The sequence below is a fragment of the Pygocentrus nattereri genome, chromosome 20 (assembly GCF_015220715.1).
Source record: "Pygocentrus nattereri isolate fPygNat1 chromosome 20, fPygNat1.pri, whole genome shotgun sequence".
Lineage (NCBI taxonomy): Eukaryota > Metazoa > Chordata > Actinopteri > Characiformes > Serrasalmidae > Pygocentrus > Pygocentrus nattereri.
In genome coordinates, this window is record NC_051230.1 from 34,586,827 (window position 1) to 34,601,328 (window position 14,502).

At 44.4% G+C, this 14,502-nt stretch overlaps 1 protein-coding gene and 1 long non-coding RNA gene across 3 annotated transcripts; both read left to right on the plus strand.

Annotated features, from left to right (window-relative positions):
- Positions 1-3,883: 3,883 nt before the first annotated feature.
- On the plus strand, positions 3,884-8,391 carry kcnv2b (potassium channel, subfamily V, member 2b). Of its 2 annotated transcripts, none has more exons than XM_017682740.1 (3): positions 3,884-3,960; positions 4,267-5,538; positions 7,957-8,391. In XM_017682740.1, exons 2-3 carry the CDS (start codon positions 4,276-4,278, stop codon positions 8,212-8,214), a joined length of 1,521 nt encoding a protein of 506 aa, XP_017538229.1. In that variant the 5' UTR covers positions 3,884-3,960; positions 4,267-4,275; the 3' UTR covers positions 8,215-8,391. The 2 variants fall into 2 exon arrangements, with proteins under 2 accessions (XP_017538229.1, XP_017538228.1); XM_017682739.1 differs by having other exon boundaries at positions 3,902-3,960; positions 4,264-5,538.
- Positions 8,392-12,603: 4,212 nt separating this feature from the next.
- On the plus strand, positions 12,604-14,349 carry LOC108411266. The gene is made up of 3 exons (XR_001856554.2): positions 12,604-12,740; positions 13,219-13,273; positions 14,262-14,349. It is a non-coding gene; the product is annotated as an uncharacterized LOC108411266 (long non-coding RNA).
- The last annotated feature ends 153 nt before the right edge of the window (positions 14,350-14,502 follow it).

The window sequence follows — 14,502 nt, forward strand, 5'->3', positions numbered from 1 at the left end:
GAGCGAGGGAGAGGGAGAGAGAGAGAGAGACCGTGAGAGGGAGAGAGAGAAAAAACAGAGAGAGCGAGGGAGAGAGAGAGAGAGAGACCGTGATAGAGAGAGAGAGAGAGAGAATGATAAAGAAAGTCTCAGACGTCTGGTTCCTATCACCACCACTGTGAACAGCTCTGACTCACACCAAACCACTTTGAACGACTCCGTTTAACCTCTTAATTACGCGAGAACTGTGAAAAACTGCACCTCATTCGGGACCTGTAGAGCGGTTGCTGACGTCAAATGACCAACATTAAAGATTAAACTGAGAGCAGGACGTTAGAGTCTGAGCTCATATACAGACTAACCTTCAGCTGAAGTGCAGGAAACTGCCAGCGGTGGACCAAGTGCACAAACCATGTCCTCAACTTAAAGTCGAGACCCCCAAGGTAAAATATCACTCCAGTAAAAGTAGAAGTTCCTCCCTTTAGACCTCCACTGGAGTAAAAGTACTAAAGTATTTCCCTTCAAATGTACTTAAGTATAAAGTAAAAGTACTAAAAGAGTAATTCTGGCTCTGATGTCCTGTTATCATTTTTATAACCAGACTGGCTTCATGAACTCATTTCAGGTGAAAGTCCTCCAGCGTCTCTCTTGGTAAACCAGTCTTTTAATAGAACGTCATTAATTAGTGATGCTGACGTCTATTAAAATGATCAGAAGCACAAAACACTGAAGGTAAACAGTTTCCATCAGGGAGAACCGAGTGGCTCTGAAATCACTTTTTACACACAAGCAAAGTTTCAGTTTCAGATTTATTTACAACTTAGTTCCAAGTTTAAGTTGAATAAAAACTGGCTTTAAACTCAGGATCACAGATGAGCTCCTTTACTATGTTGATCTGTAGGCGTCTGTTCATAAACATAAACCAGCCCAAACTCATTTACTATAAAATGAAATGGTGTTTGTAGAAATTCAGAAAAAAGCCGCGTCAGTCTCGACTGCATATGTGGACATATTTCTATATTGAGCTCTATTTACACAAAGTTAGGTTAGTTCATCATTTATGTTGAACAGACTCTCCCAAAGTTTTACGCTGCTGCGCTGACGTTGAACCGCGTGCTGCACTGGGTCGGTCTGACCAACAGGTCAAAACCAGCTCTAAACAAAGTGACCGCTGGGCCCTGATTGGTGCTCTGGCTTTGCGCTTCTTTCGCTTTGACATGTTACGTTTTTATACACACAGAAACCAAAAGGAACGACAGATTTCTCAAAATGTAGGAGGAAAAAGTCGGATATTAGACTCTGAAATGTAGTGGAGTGAAAGGAAAAAGTCGCCCAGAACGGAGAAACTTCAGTACAGATACACCAAAAATACTAAAGTACAGAAACTAATTACATTTACTCAGTTACTCAGTTACTCAGTTACTGTCCACCTCTGTATACTCCACCCTGAACTCTGTTTACTATCTGTCAGCTGCTCCTGGGCATGTGTGACAGACGGCTGACATACGGCTTAGCAGGCGTGTCCTGGGACACAGGAGCCCTGGACCTCAGCCTGGAAAAACAGAACCAGGGCTTGTGATTGTGTAACTGACTACATGTAAACAGGGATTTAATAATAAATAGATTGATTATCTAAGCTATCAAGGAAATTATTAAAGAGATTAAATATACAGACGAAATATTTCTCAGCTTTTCAGGGAAGATGCGCTTCCTGAGCCGACAGACGGAAAAGCATCTGCCTGTGGAGATTAAAAACCTGCCTGTTATCTCTCCAGAACTGGCTAAATGTCCTTAATCTCAGCTTTTGGGAGGTTTAAGCCCTTGAGAACCTACACACCACCCATCACGTATGTACAGTAGCTTTAGCAGAGGCCCTCTGAAATACCTGACCTACCGAACTGAAGAACATACATGTATGATCCCACTGCACTTACCTTCAGACCCAAATGGCTCTAAAGTCATTCAGAGCAGTTTGGTGTGAAGTGGTTCAGACGTCTTTACAGTGGTGGTGATGGGAACCAGACGTCGCCTTGACCACAACACAGATATAGACACTTTATTTACCATCCAGAACCACCAGAGAACCCACACAAGTCTTCTGAGCTTATCTGGAATGATGAAGATGGGAAAATCTATAAAATCTGAGAAAGTTTTCTTATGGGACTATTTTGCCCCACAATGTCCTGCCTGTATAATGCTCTACTGAGTTTGTTGGTTACAGTAGATGGTCAGTGCGAGACTGTGTGAAATCCTGGTCTGGTCTGTCGGCATTAAGCAGTGCAGCTTTGTCCTAAAAGCACTAATAAGCGACAGGTGGTAGTGCAGTTACAGCCGGTGAGGGGTTCCTGACCTAGTGACCGCACCAAAAGCCCTGGAAAAGCAGGTCACTAATTACCTTTCGTACTCAGAGCACTGCTTCAAATTTCAGACTGTGGATCTCATAGTTTGGGAATTACAAGAGATATAATTAAGGTGACCCCCTGCCAACAAGGTGCAAAATACAGGGGGTTCTGTGGGGCCTAGGACCCCTTGGTTAACCTCTTGGACGCTTTGAATTCCTGAAGAGAAAAAACACTTTCAGTGATTTTATGCTGTCTTTGTTTAACATGCTGCATCCACAACTGACAAGCTTCTGTCTTTGGTATTCTCTCTCTTAACTAGAGAGCTGCAGCACTGGTCTGCATCAAGGTGGCGCTGTAGTTCACGCTAGCAACTTTAACTACACTCAGAATACGCTACACTCTGAAGAACGTTACAATGTGCTGTAGCATTTTTGTAAATCTGAAAACTTGCCCAATTTTCCCAAGAGACTGGCGGAAATACTGAACTATTCCTCATTTCTCAAACCGAAGACAAATAACGTGTATTAGATCTCAGTTAATGTGTGGAAGAGCACTGGCAAACTTGAAAAGGACCACTATGGCGAGAAAGCAGCCAGCCAACACTGGATTAGCGAACCAACATGGGAGGATTTACCATGCCAGGGAGCATTTCGCACCCCAAACAACCCCCCCGCACCCCCCCACCCCCACCCCCACCCGTAATGAAGCAAATATCATGTTTGGTGTCTGAAGTTTGCTAGGAGGCTAATGTAGCCAATGGAAATTCATGGAAAACAATGCATGATGCTAACTGCAGGTCTAAACCACATACTTGCTCAACCCCTGTGTTGTCCAGTATCAATAAAAGTCTTGATCATGTGGTTTCTGACACCGTATCTATAAAAATGCACTAAAGTCAGTCTTCAGCTACAGTCTGGCTGCTACTATCATTACAACATCTATTGTCTATTACTCGTTAGCTACATTAGCCTTGAAGCTCCAATGCTAATGAGCCTATGTAACCAGGCACACATAATGGTCAAGGCAGGCCAGAGTTTTGTACCCGTGTCATTTTAACCGCAGTAGGTTACAGGATCAGCTGCTATAAAAAGAGAGATCCATTCACGCTTGACTTTCCACTACAGACTGATATAGGCTTACATCCTTATCGTCTTAAACACCCACAAACTACTTACTACTTAAAGACATCAACAGGACAAATAATGCATCTTCATATTGCTTCTTTACTTTTGCACTGGATCTATCTAGCTAATGAAGCCAACACATGATGGAAGCTTATTGACATTGCCAATTAGCATGGTGCTAACTGTATACCTACATCACCACAGTCTTGCCTCAAAAATTGTATAGCAACTCTTGGATCACTCAAAAGGAGACAGGAATCCCCAGATACGTCACAGAGTGGCAGAGGCTTACATCAGGATAATTAGCATTAACATTTAAAACATCCACGTTAGCTCTGAGTCATCTGTGCCATTGGTCAGGCAACCCCTGCCTTCTTCTGACCTCATCCTGCTTTAAATACGGCGGCATTAAGCCTCTGTAATACTCCCTCACACATGTTTACCCAGACGGTAGAGTCAGAGATTGCAGTCTGAGGCATGGCTGGAAGCTCCGCGCAGGTTCATGTCTGGTGAAGGTACACTTACTACATTCATTTATCTATTTATTTAGGAGACAATCCTTGGGACTCTGAACATTTGGTGTGGTTAAAAGAACCAAGGAAGTTTCTATCCAGCCAGGATACATTCATAGTAACTGTTTATCTATTTGTTTGTGGGACTGTGGAGTGGGCAGTTTGCTGCCTGTCCCAGAAACCCAGCTACTCCTCATGGGACTCCTTGAAGTGTGAATTGTTGACAGAGGAGTTTAAGATTTTCTTGGGAGTTGAAAGTTAGCTTTTGATTTCCACATGAGGAATGACAGGAATTCTTGACATTAGCAGGCTTGCAGGATGTTCCGGAGGCTAAGCCTTTTTCCCAGCTGCAAGATTCCATCAGAACTGGAATCCAAAGACAGCCTTTTCCCCTTTGCGCAGGACAATGTGGTCAGGCAGTGGAACTCTTTCGGTGACATTTATGACCTTTACAATGAGGATGAAGACGATGAAAAGCCACCAGATCCTCAGCCTCACATTCCTTCACCCATGAAACACCGTGCTCTCAACATCAACGTTGGAGGCAAGTCGTACCAGATTACCTACAAGATGGCAGCGAGGTTCCCCAAGAGCCGGATCGGCCAGCTAGCTGCCTGCACAGATCCAGGCGGCAAGCTGGACTTGTGCGATGACTATGTGGTGAAGGATGATGAATATTTCTTCGACCGGGATCCAGATGTGTTCAATAGCATCTTCAACTTCTACAGGACAGGTGTCTTGTGGATCAGGGATGAACTGTGCCCAAGGAACTTCTTGGAAGAGATTGGATACTGGGGGGTTAGGGTCAAAATGGCACACCGCTGCTGCCGGATCGCCTTCGAAGAGCGAAGCGATGAGCTGGAGGAGCAACTCAAGGTCCAGCGGGAGCTGGAGGCTGAGCTGGAGATTGAGGAACATGAAGAGGACTTTGAAGGGATGTTCTTGGGCCAAGCAAGAAAAAAAATCTGGAACTTGATGGAAAATCCTGTCTCCTCAATCCCCGCTAAGCTAATCGCTGTGTTTTCTAGCATATGTGTGCTAGCATCCTTGGTGTCCATGACTCTGGACACAGTGGAGGAGATGGAGTATCTTACTCCCACTGGCGAGTTGAGTGGGAAGACTTACTTGGCACACATAGAGACCGTGTGCGTATCCTTTTTCACTGCGGAATACCTGCTGCGCCTGATCTCAACGCCTCAATTAGCTAGTTTTGCTAAAAGTGCATTGAACATTGTAGACCTCCTAGCCATCCTGCCCCAGTACCTCCAGTTAGCGCTGGAGTGGTTCGCAAGTGACAACTATGGCAAGCACGTTGCAGACATGAACACGGTGGGGCGCATAGGCCAGGTGCTGCGAGTAATGAGGTTACTCAGGATCTTTCGCATCCTGAAGCTAGCGCGCCACTCCACAGGCCTCAGGGCCTTTGGCTTCACCTTGCGGCAATGCTACCAGCAAGTTGGCTGCCTGCTGCTCTTCATCGTCCTGGGCATCTTCATCTTCTCCGCCATGGTGTACTCTGCGGAGCATGATATGCCGAACACCAACTTCACCAGCATCCCTCACGCCTGGTGGTGGGCCACGGTGAGTATGTTACAGTTATTACTGTTTTAGATAGTATTTAAATAAGACTTACCCCGAACAGTCAATCGTTCAAGTCATGTTTAGTTTAGTTCTTTATTTTTAGTGCTGCTGCTTTAAGGTGAATATAGCTAATAAGTAATGAAAGCTTATGCCCTACCACTTAGCATGGCCCAAACTGCATGCCAGACAAAATTCAGCTGTCAAGATTTGTACAGAATGTCATACAGTTTCCTCATGGTGTGATACAAATATGTCATGATGGCATGCAGTTAGCACCATGCTAACTGGTTGGATATAAGCTTCTGTTAATTGTCATTGATAATAGCCTCATAGCTCCACTGCTAAAACTAAAAAAGCTGCGCTATTCTGCTTTTTGAAGTCGTTCCCAGGACATTAGCAGGTGAAGTACTACTGCAGGAGCACATTTGTGATGGAAACTTGTGGGCTCTAACATTCAGGTGCCCCTGAAAGCCTTGATTACCTGGATCAAGTGTATTAGATTAGGGCTGGAAAAAAAACTCGGTTTCCAAAAGTACGATTGGGCACAACTGCCTTAATACCTGTTCTGTAATTGTACTACTCTCAAACAGTATCACACAAACACACTACACTCTCAAAAATGATGGCTCTTCAAGGGTTCTTCAGTAAATAAAATGGTTCCAAAAAGGGTACTACTATTGTTACACTGCCACTGTGCAGCCTGCAAAAATAGAAGAACTCTTTTTGGTGCTACAACCCTTCTCAAAATGTTCTATATAGAACCATATTCAACACATTCTCCACCAGTCTGAAGAACGCTTTGATGATGCAAAGAACCCCTTAATCATGCAAAGGGTTCGTTCAGTGTGTATGGTTCTATATAGAACCATTTTCTTTACTAAAGAACCCTTGAAGAACCATCATTTTTAAGCATGCACGTTAGAGGCCCAGTGCAGTGCATGGCCTGGATGCTTATCTAGAGTAGAATATCATTTATATTAATTTATATACACAGCATGTTCTGTACTTTCCAGTCAAAACAGACATTAAGTACAAGTAGTTCATTTTCAGGAGATATTTGTGAGGGATTAGGTTTAAATAATCTGCTTGTATAAGTAAGGAGAAAGTCCAAAGTTTCCAAAATTAGAATGCTAAAACTGATTAAAAGCTCTAGAGAAAATGAGGCTCCTAACAACCACCTGGAAGACCTGGTACACACAAAAAGATAAAGAGCACTTACAGCATTCATCTCAGAGAGAGGAGAAAATCAAGCTGCTTCAGATCTGAAAACATCCACAGGTGTTTCTGTCCATCCTTCCACTGTGAGAAGATCACTCATCGCTGTGGGTCTGAAAGGACGTGTAGCTGATCAAGAGGAACCTCACTGAGAAAAGGAGATGGACACATCAAACAAAGAAGCTGGACGATGGACTGACCACCCCAGACTCCAGACCTCAGCACCACTGAATGGGTTTGTTTAGTTCAGAAAATGATCAACCAACTTCTGAGACTGAGCTTTGGAGGCGTGCCTGCAGGTTCTTCGAGGAACCGAAAGTGAGTCTCCTGGAAAGAATGGAAGCTGAAATAAAGGGAAAGAGAGACTCACTGACTGAACACAGCTGAGAGAAGAGTGAGCTGTTGAGGTGTCTGTGTGATTTTCTGATAAATACATGTTTCGATTTTGAACATATTGCTCACTTTGACTGAAAGTTAAATAAATGGCGGTTTCTGACTTTTCCACATTGCCGTCTGATTGTTCATACAGTAGAGCTCTCTGTGTTTCCCTGAAGTGCTAAAACCAGGTCAGTCCAGGTGAAGGCCATGGCCCTTAACTGACTTAAATCCACTTTGGCCAGTCTAGATGAAGAGGAGGAGACTTAAGAGGAAGACGAGGCTAAAGAAGGATTGAGACAACTGAGAACATTGTGCCTGGGAGAATGGGCTCGGTATAAATGTACGCTATAAGGGTCTGAGTGTGCTAATACTTCAGTGACGCAGTGCTTTTAAAGATCAACGTTGACCTGCTGCCGTTCACAGTTTTCACATATCACCCTTATTTGTGCCCCAGTGAGGTCAGGATGAGGTGAGGCATCTGTGTAATGAATATTGTGGAACATTGTGAAAGCACAAAGTAGGTGTTTCTAATAAAGTGGCCAGTGAGTGGAAGCACAAGGTGGGTGTTTCTAATAAAGTGGCCAGTTAGAGGAAGCATAAAGTGGGTGTTTCTAATAAAGTGGCCAGTGAGTGGAAGCACAAAGTCGGTGTTTGTAATAAAGTGGCCAGTGAGTGGAAGCATAAGGTGGGTGTTTCTAATAAAGTGGCCAGTGAGTGGAAGAATAAAGTGGGTGTTTCTAATAAAGTGGCCAGTTAGTGGAAGCACAAAGTCGGTGTTTGTAATAAAGTGCATGTAAAAGCATTAAATGTTCTGTGTTCCTGCAGGTCAGTATATCTACAGTGGGTTATGGGGACATGTACCCTGAGACTCTACTGGGTCGAATCTTTGCCTTCGGCTGCATCTCCTTTGGCATCATCCTCAACGGGCTGCCCATCTCCATGCTCTTCAATAAGTTTTCAGACTACTACGCCAAGCTGAAGGCTCACGAGGACTCGGTTGAGCTGGGTTTCAAGAGGAAACTCCGGCTCAAGCAGAGAACTCAGAGGAGACTGGCTGAGTGCTGCTGTGTGGACGGATCATAACCTGCAAGAAACCCAGCAAAGACAACACTGTAAAAACTCTTACTAGATATGAACCAGGAGTAAATAACACCTCCCACAAATGTGCTTTTCATAGCTACTGCTGTAAGAACATTTGGTAAAAATCCCATTCAGTCTAATGAGAAACTGTAGAACGGACTCGGTTTATATCACAATACCTACATTTAGAGTCGGTTATTCATTCAGCCTAATGAGAAACTGTAGAACAGACTCGGTTTATATCACAATACCTACATTTAGAGTCGGTTATTCATTCAGCCTAATGAGAAACTGTAGAACGGACTCGGTTTATATCACAATACCTACATTTAGAGACGATTATTCGTTCAGCCTAATGAGAAACTGTAGAACGGACTCGGTTTATATCACAATACCTACATTTAGAGTCGGTTATTCATTCAGCCTAATGAGAAACTGTAGAACGGACTCGGTTTATATCACAATACCTACATTTAGAGTCGGTTATTCATTCAGTCTAATGAGAAACTGTAGAACGGACTCGGTTTATATCACAATACCTACATTTAGAGTCGGTTATTCATTCAGCCTAATGAGAAACTGTAGAACGGACTCGGTTTATATCACAATACCTACATTTAGAGTCGGTTATTCATTCAGCCTAATGAGAAACTGTAGAACAGACTCGGTTTATATCACTATACCTACATTTAGAGTCGGTTATTCATTCAGTCTAATGAGAAACTGTAGAACGGACTCGGTTTATATCACAATACCTACATTTAGAGCCGGTTATTCATTCAGTCTAATGAGAAACTGTAGAACGGACTCGGTTTATATCACAATACCTACATTTAGAGTCGGTTATTCATTCAGCCTAATGAGAAACTGTAGAACAGACTCGGTTTATATCACAATACCTACATTTAGAGTCGGTTATTCATTCAGTCTAATGAGAAACTGTAGAACAGACTCGGTTTATATCACAATACCTACATTTAGAGTCGGTTATTCATTCAGTCTAATGAGAAACTGTAGAACGGACTCGGTTTATATCACAATACCTACATTTAGAGTCGGTTTTTCGTTCAGTCTAATGAGAAACTGTAGAACGGACTCGGTTTATATCACAATACCTACATTTAGAGTCGGTTATTCGTTCAGTCTAATGAGAAACTGTAGAACAGACTCGGTTTATATCACAATACCTACATTTAGAGTCGGTTATTCATTCAGCCTAATGAGAAACTGTAGAACAGACTCGGTTTATATCACAATACCTACATTTAGAGTCGGTTATTCATTCAGCCTGATCGCTGAACTACAGTTTCTTGTTGGGTTGAATGGATTTTTACCAGCAGGCTAGTTACCAACGGTCAGATCCTACCTCAGTAGCTGTGAAAGAGCACATCCACTTTTACATGTACTCAGAAAACACAATCGTAAAGTAAGACAGTAACGCCTGTGCGGGTGAAGCACAGATAGGTCAGTTAATCCTGGTTTCTGTTTTCACAAAATAATACTGCTGGTATTATTAAGGACCTTCTGCTCTCATTTTTAACTCAGATTACTGTTAAAAATCTCTTGTTCTGGTTCCATTAATGACGCACTGCTAGCTGAACTGTATCTCACCAACCCCAAAGCTCTTAATAGAAACTGTGGGTTCTTAATACTTAAAAAGAACGAGCCGTGAGTTTAAATCCATGCAAGCTGCCTTAACTTTATAAGCACTTCCTTTTCAAAGCCATTGCAATGCTCCCTGGCTGGACACTGGAATGTTCTTCACAGGGAGATATGAGGGTCACACTATGATCCAGATCCAGACACCGTTACTGTCCTGAATCACACTGAAAGCCTCTGAACGAAACAGGTTGATGAAAAATTCACTTAAACCTCTTTAAAGTCCCCCTCTTTAGCCCAGATGAGGATACATTGAACATTAGTGTCTGAAAAGATCTGCTTTAGGTCCACACGCTAAAGCAGCTAGCAAGTATCAAAGCCTATTAGCATCGCCTTCATGTCGTTATTATCAGGTATTTACCACATTTAGCTCCATGTATCAGACAGCACAGGCGTGGTCATCTTTAATAGACCTCATTGTGTGGATTCTGGTGTACTGCTGTCTGTAAACATGAAGAGAACTCAGAGTTCATCATGGTTAGCTATGCTCATGTTAGCTATGCTCATGTTAGCTATGCTGACGTGCTTCAGTCCACGTTTGCAGATGTCATGTAGTGTCAGAGACCGCATAATGGGGTCTGTTAACAAGCCCCCACCGTTTGGGTTTGAGGGTTACATCCAGTGAGCACCTTTACTTGGTCGCCATTAGCTGCGTAGGCTAAAACTAATGAAGTCAGCCATTTCTGGGCTAATTGACCAGCTACCTTTCCCCCTAAATGACGTCAAGTGCCAAAAGACAAGGCCTCGTCTTCAAACCTTTCACCACTCCCACTATTTTCTGTGAAAAACTGCTGTTGTTGAAGCGCCGAAGAAGCCGAAAGCACGTGGTGAAGGAAGAGCCGGCCGACCGTTTACGCCTTTCACTTTTCTATCACTACTTAGAACGGCTTATCGTACGTGCAGTGTGTTGTAGAGCGTTTGTGGAACGAATCTGAAACAATAAAGATCTTTCCTTTAAACTGGACAGGCTTCTTCTCGTTTTTCAGGCCCCAAATCACATAAAAGTAAGGCCCGGTGTAGTGTTTGAGGACCAGTGTAGTGTTTGGAGCCCGGTGTAGTGTTTGAGGACTGGTGTAGTGTTTGAGGACCGGTGTAGTGTTTGAGGACTGGTGTAGTGTTTGAGGACCGGTGTAGTGTTTGAGGACCGGTGTAGTGTTTGAGGACTGGTGTAGTGTTTGAGGACTGGTGTATTGTTTGAGGACCGGTGTAGTGTTTGGAGCCCCGTGTAGTGTTTGAGGACCGGTGTAGTGTTTGAGGCCTGGTGTATTGTTTGAGGACCGGTGTAGTGTTTGGAGCCCGGTGCAGTGTTTGAGGCCCGGTGTAGAGTCAGTATTTGAAATGTTTTATTTACTGCGTGAATTTACATGGATTTACACACATTGACTGATGTTCTTGGCTGTTTTGGAGCAGAAATATATTCACTCCATACATTAGTGAAGTAATGTGGCTCCTCGGTTTCATTTACTATGAGTCAGTAGCTCTTAAAGAGGTGATGGGGCCAAAACGAAAAACGTGCCCCGCGCTATATCTGCCTACAGCGGTTTCACAGCGGCGTCTAGAGCGAACTTCTCTGGATTAAAGATCAGAAAACCTTCCTTCTCATGATGTAACTTGAAGGTGGGAGGAGCTATAGTAAAGCCACAAGGCTTTTCGGGGCGGCTCCTCGAGGACCACCTGTTAACTAGCTGTGCATGCGTAGGCCAGCCAGACGACGTAACTGGAGCCTACGTTTATCAGCCTCTACGTCAGCGGCCGTGCTAGTGGTGGAGGTTTTTGTCACAGGATTCACATTGACTGCTCGATGTTATGGCACAATGCATGCTGGGAAGTGTAGTCAGAGAACATCAGTGCACAAAAACACACCTTCCGTCAAAGCGATGAGGCTGCAGAAAGACCCCCTAAGCTGCTACGTTTGAACTTCTACTCTAACGTAAGTTGTTTGTCCTGCTTTCACTAGTGTTGTTACGCTCCACCACTTCACCTTGAAGCTCTGCATCTATGCTTGGGTCGTTTAAAAAATGTGACCAGTGACGTTTGTCAGGAGATCTGCTATAAATACCAGCCTCTAAGGTGGTGTAACAAGCGAATGACATGCTTTTAAATCAGGAATAAAATTGGGACTTTTGTTCTGAAATAACACCCAGTAGATGTATGGCTGTTGTTCATGCTACTGACCACCAGGTGTCACTAAAGTGCACTGGTTTTAAAACTGAGGTTTTGGAGTTTTTAAACACCTCAGTGTCGCTGCTGGACTGAGAAAAGTCCACCAACCAAAAATATCCAGCCCGCAGCGTCCTGTGGGCAGCGTCCTGTGGGCAGCGTCCTGTGGGCAGCGTGCTGTGACCACTGATGAAGGACTAGAGGATGACCAACACAAACTGTGCAGCAGCAGATGAGCTGTCGCCTCTGACTTTACATCTACAAGGTGGACCAACAAGGTAGGAGTGTCTAATAGAGTGGACAGTGAGTGGACACAGGGTTTAAAAACTCACTAACACTAACACACCACCACCCAAACAGTACCTGCTCTGTGAGGGTCCGTGGTGCTCCTGTACGGTCAGTGGCGCTGATGAGACGGACCGCGAGTGCGGATGAAAGGAGCCGGCCGGTCAGTGAGCCCTCCTGTCCTGCAGGGGGCGCGCTGTGTCTGCTGCTGTGAGCTGCCGCCCGTCACCGCTCCGTCTCCCTGCTGCCGCTGTTTGACCTTCTGCAGGCTGCGCCGTTAAAGCGGGTAAAATGGTCCCCCCGGTGCAGGTCTCCCCTCTGATTAAGGTACTTCACTCAGACTACAGCCCCTCGTTTGACCCGGGGGCGTTAAAGAGCCGCTTTATTCTCATAAACCTTCTTTTTCCCGCTGCTGTCACTCGGAGGTGAGCTAAATGCTAACGGCTAAAGGCAGGTCCACAAACCGCGTAGTAGCGACGGAGAACCGAATAAAACCAAAAACAGGAATAGAAATAAAAGAGGAAGTTAATGTTCAGCCTTTACTGAGCACTCGCGGTGTTATCTGCAAAACTGAAGCTTCGCGTTGCCCAGCTTCTCGGGCGAATTTTCCGGTCCACCTTAAATGGTCCCCCAGTTCCGTCCTGGCGGCGGAGGCGTTGTAATGATAACTGCGGTATTTAAGGTGGAACGGAAAGTTCGAGTAGGAAGCCCAGCTTCAGCCCCGTGTATGGTTTATTAATTGTTGTAGTAGTGACTGAGCTGTGGTTGTGTATTACTTTAACAGTAAGTGATTGATCTGAGAGTTTTATTAATAGTTTAGTGTTTTATCAGTTTAGTGTTTTATTATCAGTTTAATGGTAAATGGCTGAGCCGTGTGTGATCTGTACTCTCCTTGTTTCACAGACAGCCAGATATTCTGCACTGATTGCAGGAATCATCTATGGCAAGAAGAGATACGGTGAGTTTCTGATGAATAAACTGAGCTGAATTTGAGCTTTGGCGGTCAGCGGGGTTTGGCCCTCCAGTCTGTCCCCTGTGAATGTCCTTTGGCTCATTTTGTCGGCAGTTAATGAGTTAAAAGATGAGAAGGTCTGGGTCACTGAGCTTCATACAGTGAAGCCCCCACCGCTGAGGTGGTGGTGAGGCAGGGCGGAGGTTTGGTAAGAGTTTTCAGGATCTAATTGAGCCGAAAGTCTTTAGTTTTATAAAACCGCAGGCCAAAGGCTCGGGAAGGTTACCGGCCCCCGCAGGCCGAAGGTGAAATCTGCAGAACTTGATGTGGCTTGGTAGCGACGACTGGACGTCCAAAAAAAGATTTAAAGCTAGATTGTAAATATTTCTGCATAGTTCAGTGTGTGAGGTGTAATCAGAGAGATCCAGAGGGTTTGGTGTGAAACGGTTCAGACGCCTTTACAGTGGTGGTGATGGGAACCAGGCGTCGCCATGACTACAACACAGATATAGACACTTTATTTACCATCCAGAACCACCAGAGAACCTACACGAGTCTTCTGAGCTTATCTGGAATGTTGATGATGGAAAACAGTGGAAAATCTGGAATAATGAGTTTTCTTTGGGGACTATTTTGCCGCACAGCGCCCTGCATGTCTCCCTCCACCATGAATGGAGTTGAAGTTCTCTAAACTCTCATAAAACAGCGTCTCAGTAATCAGGCAGTGAATTCAGAACCAGTTCATGTAGGAACTTTCTGTAGGAGCTTTTAGAGGGACGTCTGGTTCCCATCACCACCACTGTGAACAGTTCTGACTCTTAAGTTTATCTAGAACCGAGCGTTTCACACCGAACCGCTCTGACTCTTCTGAACTGTTTTGGTTTTGAAACCCCCGTTAAACAGTAGTTCACTTTGTTATACGTGTAGGTCGCTCCAGAGCGTCAGCGGATTGCTTTTAATCAAAAAGCTTTAACTACATCTTTATTCCTCCCAGATTACCTGAAGCCTATCGCAGAGGAAGAGAGGCGGATTGAGGAGGAGGAGAAGAAAGTGAGGGAGGAAAAGGAACGGATCGCGAAGCAGCTTGCAGAGGGTAAGAGGTCACGCTGATCGACGTTCTTGCTGTCTGAAATGTTCTTCCTTAAGCTTCAGCTCTGGAGTTACGAGGCTAATGTAGCTAACAAGTAATGTCAGCTTATACCCACCAGTTAGCGTGGCGCTAAGTGCATGTCTTC

Excerpts from the sequence above, each read along its gene's own strand:
- kcnv2b (XM_017682740.1), top strand. The coding sequence starts at position 4,276 with ATGTTCCGGAGGCTAAGCCTTTTTCCCAGCTGCAAGATTCCATCAGAA. Across the intron at positions 5,539-7,956 it reads ACGCCTGGTGGTGGGCCACG|GTCAGTATATCTACAGTGGG; the intron begins GTGAGTATGTTA and ends GTGTTCCTGCAG.